Source organism: Rana temporaria, chromosome 2 (genome assembly GCF_905171775.1).
Source record: "Rana temporaria chromosome 2, aRanTem1.1, whole genome shotgun sequence".
Classification (NCBI taxonomy): domain Eukaryota; kingdom Metazoa; phylum Chordata; class Amphibia; order Anura; family Ranidae; genus Rana; species Rana temporaria.
The window spans coordinates 342,975,587-342,991,269 of NC_053490.1; the positions used below are offsets into that span (position 1 = coordinate 342,975,587).

Sequence of the window (15,683 nt, forward strand, 5' to 3'; positions counted from 1 at the left end):
GGAAGGTGGAGAAGCGCAAGGTCTCTAACATCCACTAGCAACGTGATGAAGCTCTGGTGAACTCCTTGCCCAAGAGGGTTAAGGCAGTGCTGGAAAATAATGGTGGCCACACAAAATATTGACACTTTGGGCCCAATTTGGACACTTTCATCTAGGAATGCACTTACTTTTGTTGCCAGTGGTTTAGACATTAATGGCGGTGTATCGAGTTATTTTGAGGGGACAGAAAATTTACACTGTTATACAAGCTGTACACTCGCTACTTTACGTTGTAGCAAATAGTCATTTCTTCAGTGTTGTCACATGAAAAGATATAATAAAATATTTACAAAAATGTGAGGGGTGTACTCACGTTTGTGAGATACTGCAAATAAGATAGCAACTGTTTCTGACAGAAGATTTATGGAGTCTTTTTTTCTGTTTAACTTGAGATCCAACATTTAAATTCAGTGCTGTCCGCTATCTAGGGTTAGGGTTATAAGTATATCCACTAAATACAATTTTGACACCCTAATTAAAACTTTTTTCATTGGATGGCTACAAGTTTCATTAGAAGCCTAGATTCAAGCTGTCATATTTTGGATATATTGTGAAAATAACCAACTCACTAGAAATTACAATTATGCTTGGAGATGTTGAAGAAAAAAAAAGAGAAAAGAGCGAACAATAAGGTTGAAGATACAGTCACATGACACTGCAAATACTTAAAGTGGAAGAAAATCTGAAATCTTTTAAAACAGATTTACGGTATAAGAGACCCTCTATGTTTCTTGTAATATAAAATAGTTTTTTATTATTCGTACACTGACAGCAGCACATGCACAGCTCAGTGTACAATCATGGCTTATTACAGATGCCAGGAGTAAGTGCCGGGAGCCGAGATGAATGAATTATCAAGCACATATGCAGGAGCTACATTTTTCCAGCCCCACCAATGAAAGCAACTAAAAACTCAAGGTTCTGGAGTTAGGCAGAGAAATTGCAGCACTAGAAACAGAGGGCCAGATCCAGAGAGAGAGTACGCCGGCGTATCTACTGATACGCCGGCGTACTTTCAAATTACCCGCGTCGTATCTTTAGTTTGAATCCTCAAACCAAGATATGACGGCATCTGGGTTCGTACGCCTTCGGATCGTAGATGCAATACTTCGGTGTCCGCTGGGTGGAGTTCACGTCGTTTTCCGCGTCGGGTATGCAAATGAGCTTTTTCCGACGATCCACGAACGTACGCGCGGCCGTCGCATTCTCTTACTTCATCTCTAGTCGGCTTTTTCCGGCATATAGTTAAAGCTGCTATTTTGCGGCGTATAGATAGACTTGCCATGTTAAAGTATGGCCGTTGTTCCCACGTCGAAATTTGAATTGTTTTTATTTTTTGCGTAAGTTGTCCGTGAATAGGGATGGACGTAAGTCACATCTAAGTTCAAATAATGACGTCGTTGCGACGTCATTTCGTGCAAAGCACGGCAGGAAATTTCAAAACGGAGCATGCGCAGTTCAATCGGCGCCGGGACGCGCTTCATTTAAATGAATCACGCCCCCTAATCGCCGATTTGAATTCCGCCGCCAGAAATACACTACGCCGTCGTAACTTACGGCGCAAAATCTTCCTGGATTTGACTTAAAGCCAGGTAAGATATGGCGGCGTAGCGTATCTCTGATACGCTGCGCCTATCCAATTCTATGTGGATCTGGCCCAGAGTGACAAGAGACAGACATCACAGCACTGGGTGGGGGAATTACAAGGTAAGAGTGTCATAATGTGCAAATACATTGTACATACTTGCACTTGGCTGCTGCCAGAAAGATTTAAGTCTGCTTTTAGACAGAAGACATCATTCTGGAGCAACATTATCCATGTGGAAACCAGGAGTTACCATCAACCCGAGAAAACATAATAATAAAAGAAACAATTGAAGCTTTTTTTCGTCTATGCCTCTCACCTTAACGTTGTACATTGACATCAAGCTACCACAGTTATCCAGATATTGTTTAAGATCACTATCCTGGAAAGAAGCATAACAAAAAAATATTAGGGAAACAATTAATCTTTTTCTCATAATATATTTTATTTAGGAAAAACAACAGTGTACAGTCAGCAGAAACAATCAAATAGGATTTTCAAGGTTTCTGTAAAACCTCTTTCTTATGCCTTGTACACACAATCTTTTTTTCTCAGATGAAAAAAGTCTGATGGACTTTTTTCATCTGAGAAAACGATCGTGTGTGGGCCCCATCAGACTTTTTTCCATCGGTATAAAAAAATAGAACATGTTTTAAATTTTTCCGATGAAAAAAAACAATAATAAATTCCGACCGTCTGTGTGGAACTCCATCGGAGAAAAATCCACGCATGCTCAGAATCAAGTCGACGCATGCTCGGAAGCATTGAACTTCATTTTTTTCAGCTCGTCGTATTTTTGTATGTCACCGCATTTTGGCACGGTCGGAATTTAGTCTGATAGTGTGTATGCAAGACTGATGAACGTCAGCTTCATCAGAATTCCGGCGAAAAATTTCATCGGATTTTATTATTTAATCAGAAATCCGATCGTGTGTACGCGGCATTATAGTACAGCACAGGAGACACGATCCTTATTCATAACCATAGGTTATAGGAAGCTACAAAAATTTAGGTGACTGGACACTGATAAATCAGCTACAGGGACATCCCTTTTATAACCCCTCCCTCTGCCAACAAGCCTAATGCCCTTTACACACGATAGGAATTTCCTATGGGCTAAAATCTGATGGAATTTTCTGTCAAAATTACGTTCAAGCTGTCTTCCATCAGTCTTGCATACACACTGTCAGACTAAATTCCGACTGTCCAAACCGCAGTGACGTAAAACACTACGATGAGTCGAGAAAAATTAAGTTCAATGCTTCCGAGCATGCGTCGACTTGATTCTGAGCATGCATGTTTTTTTCTCCGTCGGAGTTCCACACAGACGATTTGAATTTCCCATAGGATTTTTTTTCATCAGAAAAAAATAAAACATGTTCTATTTCCAAACTCTGACGGAAAAAAATCCTATGGGGCACACACGATAGGAATTTTTGATGAGACTTTTTTCATCAGAAATTCCTATCGTGTGTACAAGGCATAAGTTTTGCAGTAAGCAATAGGGAGATCATAAAGAACAGAGGAGTGGGACCTGTATCTTGTCAAAGTCTATAAAGAACTAATGGATCTGATAGTGTGTGCCTTAACAGGCAAAGGTGGAACCTTATCTCTTATCCCTTATCTCCAAACTGCAGCCCATTGCTTGCCTTTAACCAGCCCTTGGAACACTATTCCTCCCACGGACATCAACAATAGGGCACCAGCGTGGTGCACTATCCCTCCCGCTACTACTAAAGATGCACTGTTTACTCACATTGCCTCTGGGAAAATTTGTAATCCCAATGACCATAGTCCAGCCCCCCTAAAGCCTGAAGGACAGTAAACCAGCCCCTTGTTTACAAAATGTTTGGAGACCTCTGCCTTAAGCCCTGTACACACGATCGGTTTGTCTGATGAAAACAGATCGATGGACTGTTTTCATCAGACAAATCGATCGTGTGTGGGCCCCATCGGTTTAATTTCCATTGGTGAAAAAAAATAGAAAATGTTTTAAATTTTTCCTATGGATAAAAAAACGATAGAAAAATCCAATCTTCTGTATGGAACTCCATCGGTCAAAAATCCACGCATTCTCAGAATCAAGTCGACGCCTCCTTGGAAGCATTGAACTTCATTTTTTTCGGCTCGTCGTAGTGTTGTACGTCAGCGCGATCGGATTTTTGACTGATGGTGTGTAGGCAAGACTGATTAAAGTCAGCTTCATCGGACATCCGATGAAAAAATCCATTGGATTAGACTCCATCAGATATCTGATCGTGTGTATGGAGCTTTAGACCATAGACTTATAGTTACATAGTTAGTCTGGTTGAAAAAAGACACATGTCCATCTAGTTCAATCAATAAACAGAGGCAAAAAAAAACAAACAGCAAAGCTTGATTCAATTTGCTCCAGCAGGGGAAAGAAATTCCTTCCTGATCCCTCAAGAGGCAATCGGATATTCCCGGATTCAAATATGCCTAAATATCAGTATCTAGTACATTTAGGAAATAATCCAGCCCTTTTTAAAGCAATCTACTGAGCTGGACAGAACCAGCTCTTGTGGGAGTCTATTCCACATTTTCACAGCTCTTTACTGTAAAGAAGCATTTTCAGAGATGAAATCTCTTTTCCTCCAGACATAAAGAGTGCCCCTGTGTCCTCTGTGATGACTCAACACCATGTTCACTATATGCACCATGTATGCATTTATACATGTTGATTATATCCTCCCTTAATCTCCTCTTCTAAAGAGGGAATACATTCAGTTCCTCTAATCTTTCCTCATAGCTGAGCTCCTCCATGCCTCTTATCAGTCTGGTTGCCCTTCTCTGTGCTTTCTCCAGTTTCCCAATATCCTTGTATTTTGTGAACTGGTGCCCAAAACTGAACTGCATGGTCCAGATGAGGTCTTACTAATGATATATACAGGGGTAAAATGATATCTCTCTCTCTGAAGTCTATAACTCTCTTAATACAAGAAACGCTTATGATCTAGCACAATGGTTCTCAACCTTGCTAGTGCCGTGACCCCTTGATAAAATTTCCCAAGTCGTGGGGACCCCTAATAGTAAAATTATTTTCGTAGTGTGGGTTCAGCACCCATTGCAAGACAAGTATTTTGCGCCCCTAACCCACAGACATTTCCCTGAGTCCCTTGCACTCGTACAGTAAAACCCTTATGGTACATTTTAGGATGTACCACACTTTCTCTTTGTTCTCCCTTTCTTTCCCTTTTATATCTCTCTATCCTAATTTCTTGTTTTTATCCCCCATCCCTCTCTAGCCCTCTTTCTTGTTTTTTCTCCTATTCTTTCCCTAACTTTTTCTTTGTTCCTCCCCCTCTTTTCCTCTCCCTTTCATGTATTCTCTATTTGTATTCCTTCTCTTACTCCTTGGGGGGGAATGGGATGTGCGGCAGTTCTGGCTGGGGGTTTGGGATGAGTGGCAGTGCTGGTGGGGGGAATGGGATGAGTGGCAGTGCTGGTGGGGGGAGTTGAAATGAGTGGCAATGCTGGGGGGAGTTCTGATTGGCCAACTTAGGTGCTCTTGATCAAGGTCATCTGTTGATCTGAGAACTGTAGTGGGGACTTTTAATGGCAACTATAATCACATGTAGTGTTACTAATTGTGTCTCCGACTTTGTGGTGTCTCGTAGAAGTGACACCTATGCCGAAATCAGAAGATGGGGTCTCCTCCAGCCCCTCCCACTTCCCATTCCTCACCAGTTTGCTGACCTCTAGTCTCTGTCCCCAGCCATGCTGTGAACTGAATGGGCGACTGCAAAAAAGCTGAGTGGGTGGCCGCGGGCTCTAGGAACAGCCCAGCAGGGTGGCCACAGGCTCCAGGAACAGCCCTGCTGGGCGGCTGCAAAAAGGCTGGGAGAGTGGTGCGGGCTTCAGTAACAGCCCAGGATTTAGTGACCCCTGGCAAATCATTATTCGACCCCCGAGGGTGTCCCGACCCCCAGGTTGAGAACCACTGATCTAGGTGAACCTCAGGTAAGTATTAGGGGGGCTGCTGCTCACTGAAGGATTTTTATATTAATGCATAGAATACATTAAGATCAAAAACCTTCTGCCTTTACAACCACTTTAAGCCCTGACCTACATCTTTGCCTATCCATGCCTGCTCAGTGTCTATTTTACATCTAGAGGACAGCCCCCGGGGCCCCTCCCCTCCACGCCCTCTCTCCCTCCTTCCCCTTCCTTACTTCTACATATGTTCTGTTTTTGTAAGGGTAGTTAATAGTGTTTCCAAGCACTTTTGCATTTATTGTTTCATATGTACATTTTTTGTACACAACATAGCTATAAGATTACTGCTGTAACGCTGACTGCTATGTTCTTTGCATTGTAATAAAAAAATTAAAATGTTTGAACAAAAAAAGGGCTTTTGAAGCTCTCCTGGCTTCAATCATCCAATCATTTTAAAGGGGAAAAAAGTTATTTTTAGTTATCCTTGCATGAGTGGTGAATTCTTTGCAAAGTGGGTATTCACCAGAATGTGTTAGATAGTTATAGATGTAGACTTATGGGACATAAAACCAGTTTGGTCCTTATGAATAATAGATGATGTTGCTTTTTCTAATCAGGTAGCCAAGAGCTTTTTTCTCACACCCAGTTTAAACTACTACTTTGCCCAGCAAAATTTTACTAAATTGCATTGATATAATCGTTTTTATATACAGTGGCTATGGGAAAAGCATATGGCATACTAGCCTCTCTTCGCACGGAATATTGATTCCATAGAAAGGAAATAAATGTACATACAGTATAGCACATATTAAACAACTGAATAACTCAGTCACAGTTAACCAAGTGGCACAATTTGCCTTGTATATGGTGTTTCATATGGAGAATAACTATTGCACTCATTTCTAATTAACTGTGCAGGTTTAAAGCCGAACTTCAATAATTTTTTAACTTTCCTTCTATTAAATCTTTTGCCCTTGTTTTAACTTTGGATAGTAAAACATTGTTTTTCTGCCAGTAAATACCTCATAAAGCCCACTTCCTGTTTCTTGTCTGGTAAAAGCCTAGGCTTATGACATCATGCACAGCTAGCTTTCTCTCTCGTGAGGGTTTGCCAGGAAGGGAGGGGGGGTGAGTCATAAGCGGGCCAATAAGATCTGCAAAGCTGGAGGTGTGCCTCTGCGTGTCTGTGTAAAACCAGGCAGCAGCTTCATTTGCACACAGTTAAAATGGATGCAGCAAGACGTAGTGAAGGGAGATTTTTGCCGCATATTTGACAAGTACAGAATCACAGTATATATAAAATAATATGGAAAGTGGTTGGAGGGAAGCTTCAGAATGACAAAGATGTTTTTATTACAAATTATGGAAGCAGACTGCAGTTCCTCCTTAGGTTATAAGCGGCAACATCCAATACATGCAGTGCCCTATGTAGGTATTATGGATCTGGCCATTTACTTTACAAGATGACAATTATTACGATAATTTATTCTGACAATCCGTGTGATAGACATAAAAAAAACATTTGACTTTTAAACTTTGCTCAGATGTGATGTAGGCTACACCTGTTCTAGCCATTACTAAGCAATTTGTTACAGACTAAACATAACACATAAGCTGGGATCATTTAATTCCCATTTTTTTCTTCCCCTTTATTGTTTCCCTGTAAGGTTGCTACAATAGGTGGCTTTGATTTCTAATATTTAGCAAAAACAGAAACAAGAAGTAGACAAAAAGGCTCAAGAAAGATATCAATAACAATTTTGCCAAACTGAGAAAACTTTATGAAATAAAATAAAGCAAAGGGTGTATGTAATATTGCGTATTTGGATACAAGTATTATAGTACATCCAAACTATTCCCACAAGGGCTAAAAATTTACATAAATACTATATTATTTCCAAATACAAAACAGCCATACACATAATAGCAGACTCTAAAACCAGATGGGAAACACGTTTAACATTTGCAATAAAGAATACAAAGATCAAGGTGATAAAATTGTATCATATGAGGATTGAGGAGAATGATTTTTCTTTCATAGAAAAATGAAAGAATTGATTGAATCAATAGAAAAAGTCATTTAAATATTGATTATACAAGCACAAACTTTGGAAAGGCGACAGGTAGAGCAATAAAAGACATTACTTTCAATCACAAACCACTGTACTCACCATACACAAAAGTTGTAGAATTAAATTGAATACAAAAAGTTCAGTCTCAATTTATTTGGGGTCTAGAGGGTGTCGATTTGCTTGGCATACACTTTACACTCCGAAAGAGGTCTGGAAATCATTGATCTTCATAAATATTATCAGGACATTCAATTTTCGCAACTATATCAGATTTATTCTGATTTGTATAGACATGACTGGCTGGGATTTGAAGCACAAGCCTGTGGTTCTCTCCTTATCAACTTTTTGATGTGGATGCCTTCTAAAAACTGTTCGGCCATTTTGTGCCACTTTCTCTGCCATTCCTTTCTTCCCCTCTGGGATGCTTCCCAGGCTTTATATCCTTTTCCAATAAACTCAAGTATAGGCTGACTTGGGAAGGAGACCTAGAGATGGAGATTACTGAGGAGAACTGGAATGCCTGGACTTCTAGAATGCATAAGGGTATTTTGAATATTCAGCTGATTGAGGCCAAATATAACGTGGACTCCCAATAGTATCTAGTCCCAACCAAACTATCTAAATTGTATTCTGAGGTCTCTTCTCGATGCTGTCAAGGCTGCAGTCAAGAGGGTTCAATGCTACACACACAGTGGAACTGTTTTAAGGTTGGGAGATTCTGGATGCAGGTACATACCTTGATATTTTCTGTGACTATGGTTAACATCCCTAAGACAGTTTAGGAAGCTCTTTTAAATGAACCAGTGGAGGGTATTGCCCAGCATACACAATCATTCATTTTCTGAATATTTTTGGCAGCAAAGATAGCTATAGTCACTGCATGAAAATCCCCAGTAGTTGATATTTTTCGTATAAAAAGGAAACTCACGTGGATCATGTTAAATGAGAAGTTAGTTAGTATACTCCAAGACACACAGGCTAAATTTGAGAAGGGTTGGGATCCATGGCTTCACTACCTACAAGCTCTATCTGAATAGGTGCTAGCCAGTGGCGTGGGGGAGAGGGGGGGCTGTTGCCAGACTTTCTATCTTACCTTTATTTACTTTATCCCTTGATTCTTTTCTTTAGCTCTATGCTTCTCTTGTTGCCTACCTGGCATACACCTACACTGCCTTAAGGGCAATAATTCTCTGTATAGACAGGTTTGGAGCCTGAGGACAAGTTGAGGCCTGTGTTGAGATCACTGACATTTTGATAACTGTGGACAGCGTATGTTGCCTCATTTGGAAATTATGATATATTTGTGTCTCCCCACTCATTACCCTCTCCTCTTGTTTTCCCTGGCCCTAACCCTTTCCCCGATGTGTGAATCACGTTGTGCTTATTTGACTGACATGATAGGTGGACTTTCGCAATATACCTATAAGCATATGGTTCTATTGTCCAGTTCAGGACATGTTTTCATGACAGGTTTTCAAATTTTCTTGCTCTGAAACTGTTATGTATGCTTTGATTGTAAGCTTATTGACTATACTAACATCACCTCTTGTAAAACCTTGGAAAGCTCAAAACAAATCTATTGAAACCAGGGACACACAAATGACAAGTTAAAGGAGCAAATTATAACACAGTGTTGCCAACCTCCCGCAACATTTTTACTGACAAAACATGAAAAATGTACAGATGGAGCAAATTTTTTACTGATAACCTAAAACATGACAGAACTCCTATTAAAAACGAAGAAAATCAATATTTAAACAGTATAAACACAATATGAAAATAATGACAATACCCATAACATGTCATTTGCCTGGTTTATACTGAAAAAGTCAACACAGCGTGACAGCATGATTTTTTTTTTTTTACGAACTGTCAGTAAATTTACACCTGAACATTTGAATACATTAAAACACATTAACAACACTAACAGAGATAGCAAAACATGGGGGCAAAAATTTGGACACATTCTCTTTTGAGACATTTTGACCCTTCACTAGTGTTGGGGGATCACATATCACCACACTTTTCCAAACATTTGTAGCCTCATTCTGCAGCACTGCCAGGAATGTAGATGCATGGAACTGAATGCCATGGTTGTGTACATAGCTGCCCACACACAACCATCCCAGCTGCAGCAGATGCCATCTCTCCCTCCCTAGCTGTGGATATGCAGAGTGGCATCACAGGGAGAGGAAAGAGAGGCAGACAAGACACTGATTGGCTGCAGTTTAGCCTGGGAATGGAGAGAACTTGCCCAGGGAGCTTCATAACTCCCCACAAGTACCCTGCCATCTAAAAGCAATTTCAGTGTTCACTGTCAGTCTGTCTACTTAGGCTTAGGGTATTAACTAAAGTAAACAATGTAGTATGACTTCCAACACAATTAAGAAAATCTAGATTAATTGGTTGTGCAAAACAATGCAGGCCCCAGAGAGTTAAGTAATTATAAGGGATAGGATTAGGCAGAACATTCTTATTGGAAATAACATTAAGGCAATAACTGATGGATCCCCTGGACAGGAAGTACTAGACCCCACACGCTCTGACGGCTGGGATACGAGCTTGCTGCTCGTTTTTGTTTGGAACTTCTTGCTTATTGGAAATGTGAGTTTTTTTTATGTCTTTTATACATTTTATATGCGGAGCTGTACTATGTGCTTTCTTCTCCCTTCATCCATCCATACCCTCTGAGCATTCCATGTGCCAGTATCCAGCGGATGTAAAGGTGGAAGTAATGGGAGAGGATAACTGAACACCAAGATTACAGACTGGACCTTGTGAACTCGTGCTGTCATGCTGTTGGGGTACACTACCCCTGTGTTATTTACACACATACTGAATTTTTTTTTTTACTTTTCTTTTCAATTTTGTTCCACTAAGCATGCATCCCTTTCGGGTCCCACTCTTTCCAGCCGTTTTAGGGCTAATCACATGCTATATGGGCCTGTGGGGCGCACCCGATTCGTGGTCTTTGATCGGTAAGTCCACGTGGGTGATCCCCCCTTTTCTCTAGGGTGCCTTTGCCATTTGGTTGCTGATGGCCTGGGTGACTCTATGCCACCCTGGTCCTTTGTTGGAGACTCAGGTTAGTCATCCCGCCCCTTTAAGAGTCTAAACCATTTAGGTTATTCCTATTTTGTTTGTTCCGACCCCTCGTTTAATCTGGGCGGAACTGACCACCTAGGGGCGGCCACCTTGGATCTCCCTGCCCAGCCCATTCTGTCATTGGACACACTTTTGATTCAGGCCCACCCCCAGCAGTTTTGCATCACAGCTGGGGGGTATTTAAAGGTCAATTATGTTTGCTCTTGCCGTGGCTCTAAAATGTCAGAGCTTCAGGCTGTCTCTGCCTTATGATTTCTCAGGCATGTGATTTCAACCTCTTCAAACAGGTTTGTTTCTCTCTCTTTCCTTGTTTTATTCTACAGCTTTTTTTGATATCCTAATATTACAGCATTGGGTGTTTATATTGACACCATTAGTGATTATATGTCTTCTTATATGTTTTTTTATTAGCAACCAGCATTGTTAGAGGTTTCTCTCCAACTGATCAATGCTAACTGGCTGTTTAACTCTTCCTGTGCTGGACGCAATTTTGCTAGTCCCTTCTTTTGATCCGATCCAACTGCCTATCCAAGGTATTTACATATGCTTATATATGGATACAGCTGTATATAGAAACTTTTATTATTCACCTTATTGCTTGAGATTTTACCCCCCCAGAATTCTTTGGTGGGTCTACTCTCCCATTATTTATTATTGTTTACCTTTTTTACTATAGCATTGTGTAAACCCCACTTGGACTGACTGGCTGGTGTGGCTCTCCTTTGGGATGCTTGCTAGATTCGGCACATATACTGTGGAATCCTTTTTCACAGTTTGATTTAATGGCATACAGCTGATTTTAATTGTGATTGGATGTTCTTGGACCTGGACGGGTAAGTGTGCTTCTGGTCTCTTTCACTGTACAACTAGTTTATGTGACCTTTGTATTTTCATGAACTACTCTATTACAAATGTTTATCCCCCAAATATCATTTATGTATAAATATAGATCATTTTGTACTGCAACACCAGCGGTCTGTACTTTTCAGACTGTTGTTGTTGTTTTTGGCAATATTCACAATGCCTTATTTTGTTTTTCTCTCTTTTTTCTATTTTGTAGCTTGTTGCACTGCCCTTGATAAAGCTCAATCGAGCAAAACATGTCGGGCCTCCTCCAACAGGTTCCTCTGCTACTGTTTTAGTCGCTAACATCACCTATGAGACCATCCATGTCTTGTTTGATATTTTGTGTTATTTAGAAAACCAATTTATATGTCTGAATAAATTATTATTTTTATATTTATTTCATTGTTTTGGATTGAATTTTCCAATATTAACACCTTTAAAATCCCAGGGTTTGTCACCCTTTCCCGCATTTCTTGTTTTCTGTTTATATCGGGATGTGGTGTTCAGTGATTTGAGTATCTGTGCTTCATTTACATATTTGTCCATTTCAGGGTGTTATCCACCCATCACTCCCAGGAAGCACATTTACTTATCAAATCCTATCGTACATATTTTGAATAATGACAATTATTGTATATGCATGATGTATTCTATTCATGTAATGGTCAAGAATTCTCTTCTATTGTTTATTTTCTTTTCTTTTCTCCTTTCAAAACCTTTTTCTTTTGGTGCTGTGTTTCTGACAGGAATTTGGCTGTGAAACCAGTTTGGGTAACCGCGGAGTTTCTGTTGGTATAAGGTAGTACATTATTCATTTAGTGGCTGAGACATTGTGGGGTCATTGCCACGTACTGATTCAGGGTGGGCAGTGTCCTCTCCCGGTTATTCAGCTATACCATTCAAAATGGCTGATTATTGTGGCAATGCCTTTGAAGGATTGATGAATAAAATTAAAAAAACTCAAAATCAAGCTGACGGTGGTCTCTCGCTGAACGGTTTCTTCACGAGACTCCAGCGCATGCTTGAACGTAAAGCGAGACTTTTTTGGAATAGATGGTATTTCCTCAAATACATAGAGAATAAGATCACCCCTTGGGGGTTAAGGATACAAATTTTCCCCACCCTTTTCAATGTGAGCTCTGAATTCAGGGCTGACTGGGAAATGAACCTTCAGGGCTGTTCAGAAAAAATGATGAACTTATTATGTGATCAATATTCAGCAGATCTTGCTATGCTTGATTTGGAGATTGGGGGCCTCTATAGTGACAACAGTCTCATCATTACTGATGATGCTTTTTCCACTAGGGAACTGACTCTGAATAGTGATTTAGAGCTGTATGTATCCTCCCTACTTAAAAATAAAGACAAAAAATTCATACGGGACAAAGTGGCTTTTGATAACGGCCAAGCCTATAATTGGGCATCCGTAAGCAGAAGTCGCAGACGTCCCACCAATCCTAACAACAAAAATAGAAACAAAAGTAGCCAATTCAACCCTAGTAAGGCCAACCCAGTTGAATCCTCTACTGAATATACAGACTCTGATTCATCTCTCCCCTCTATCCCGCCGGTTCAGGCGGTCGATACATCTGGGGGTCCCAGGATCCATGGGATTTTTCAGATGAAGTCCACAAGGGGCTCTGCCCCTACCAAATCAAATAAATCCAACACAGGCCCTAGGGGCCAAATCAACACTCGAGCAGCTGCGGCCAAGAGCTCGCGCATTAATCAAATCAACTCGAGTGGAGCATCTCAGAGCAACACTGCTCCCATTGTATCATCAGCAACATGGGATCCCCAGTTGAATGACCCAGTTTTGGGTGCTTCACAGGGGGATTTTCGGCCAGTTCCCACGTTCAGTCAGCCAGTCTTGGATCCCAGAAAATTGGCCAATCAGAATCCTTCAAACCCAGTGGTGCCCAGGGTAACTTCCAAGTAGTTAATCTATCCTCATATGAGCTATTAAGGGATCAGATTTCCGTCTTGGAATTGGGTTTATCGTTTTGCCCCACCCAAAACATTGACGCATTTGAATTGATCAAGGACATCAATCTTTTTTCGAGGAAATTGATGTTAAAAATTCTTTTTGACAAGCCTAAACCAGCCATTGAATCAACAAATTTTGGTAATCCCCTTTGGCAGCAAATGTCATTGGAAGATATTAAAGCTGTGGAGGAACTGATGAAGCTTTGGGAAGAGGGACACATTGATGATGATGATCTACTCATGGCTGAATTGCTTGAGGGTGATTCACCATCATCTATTTCCATCGCTGGGGGTCTCCGGCCCAGCGTTGTCCCCCCCATTACTTCCCTCAAAAGAGACTACAAACCAAAGTCTCAGATGTTTCCCACTCTCCAAGGCAACCCCAATGTATGGGCATTCACCAATCAGGTTGCTCAGGAGATTGCCCAAAGTGGCGCAATCTACCTGAGACTAACCTGACGCCCTCTCAGAAACTAGCTCTTTCCTCCTTACAACAACACACTGACATCATAATTAAACCTTCGGATAAGGGTGGTAATCTAGTCATCATGGATGTCCCTCAATATGAACTTATGGTTTACAATATCTTAAACAACAAGGAGTGGTATAGAAAGGTATCGGTGGATCATTTGAAACTGACTACCTCCCTCTACCAGAGACTAATAGGCTCAGCTTACCACAATGGTTTAATCACTAAACCGACTTGGGAATTCCTAAACGTCACATGCCCACGCACCCCCACCCTTTATGCCCTGCCCAAGATCCACAAAAATATCCGTCTACCTCCGGGACGCCCCATTGTTTCGGGCAACGGCTCATTGACGGAAAGGGCAAGTGAATTAATTGATGATTACTTAAGACCCCATGTGGAGGGTCTGTCATCATACTTGCAGGACACGGGCGATCTTCTCAGATCATAAAGGAAAATTTTGGGAACAACTGCGCTAAGATGATAGGTTGAGATTGATAAGCGGCAATTAAATTGTGTATAAACAAATTATGAACGAGTGAAAAAAGGGGGGGATAATTGCGCTAAACTCAATTGTGCACTTGTGTCAAATGTGTGACCAAATATGTGCGTTAACAGGTGAATCTAAACTGGAGGTATAGATTCGTCCGTGGAATCAGGGGGACGTAGCCGCCTGTTCCCACTGAGCATTGGTGTGTGTAAACCCAGTAGTCAGATGACACTGGGATGTGTCAATCGTGACTGCAATATTTGCAAATAGCAGAGTCAGGAAGCCGTGGCTGCCAGTCCCTCCTAAATGGTGGTTGGTGTGAGCCCAAAAACTACGGTGACTTAAACAATATAACACAAATAATAACACAAATGATAAAAACCGTGATAGCAGTATTTGCTAAAATTGATAATCACAAAACTAATATTTTGTAAAAAAGTCCATAGAATCCAAAGTTGGAAAAATAGATGATAAGTCCATATGGCTATGAAGACACCCGTGAAATTCCAGAAATGCTGTAACTGAACACCAGATGTGAATCCACCACCAATTATGCAGCTGCTTACCAGAAATTCAGGTCCTGCCGGACCACTATCAACATATCTCTTAACCAAAGATTTTAAGGCAGTAGTAGATCCTCCACTCGCACTAGAACCCAGCCGTATCCAGCGATGGATATAGAAAACAACAAGACAGAGCTCCACATGGCATAAAATCCGGGTGATTTATTTAAAATAACATTAAACGAATATACAACTCACATTTGTAGATAAAAAAAACAGCAATTGGCCTGTAACGCCGGCCGGACGTATCCAGGAACAACAGCCACTCGTTTGGAGAAATGAAGGGGATGGCGTCCACACGTCACTCACTCCACCCGACGCGTTTCGTGACAAGATCACTTCTTCTCGGGGTACGAGTGGCGTGGGACGCCACCCCTTTTTATAGACAAGACAATAATGATCAAACAATTCACTAACCAGGCCTCGCTCCGGGACCCACACGCGCACCGGAAGTGCATCGATCTACATCCGGATCACTAGGTTCACCGGAAATCGATGTCCATAGGTTTGTCCAAATGACTTTACCCAAAGGGGCGGACACCTATGACGCTCGTGACTTCCAACACAGCGA

The 15,683-nt window shown here is 41.1% G+C and overlaps 1 protein-coding gene and 1 long non-coding RNA gene across 3 annotated transcripts in view; one reads left to right on the top strand and one right to left on the bottom strand.

The window, feature by feature from the left end:
• The window catches only part of CDK18 (cyclin dependent kinase 18), a 287,497-nt gene that overhangs the window by 63,138 nt on the left and 208,676 nt on the right, over positions 1–15,683 (bottom strand). For both annotated transcript variants that reach the window (XM_040337544.1, XM_040337543.1), the window contains exon 8: positions 1,944–2,006. In XM_040337544.1, the coding sequence (XP_040193478.1) occupies positions 1,944–2,006 (63 nt within the window). The remainder of the gene's footprint in view (positions 1–1,943; positions 2,007–15,683) is intronic.
• Positions 10,962–11,956, top strand: LOC120927107. The gene is made up of 4 exons (XR_005747032.1): positions 10,962–11,045; positions 11,170–11,291; positions 11,435–11,591; positions 11,819–11,956. It is a non-coding gene; the product is annotated as an uncharacterized LOC120927107 (long non-coding RNA).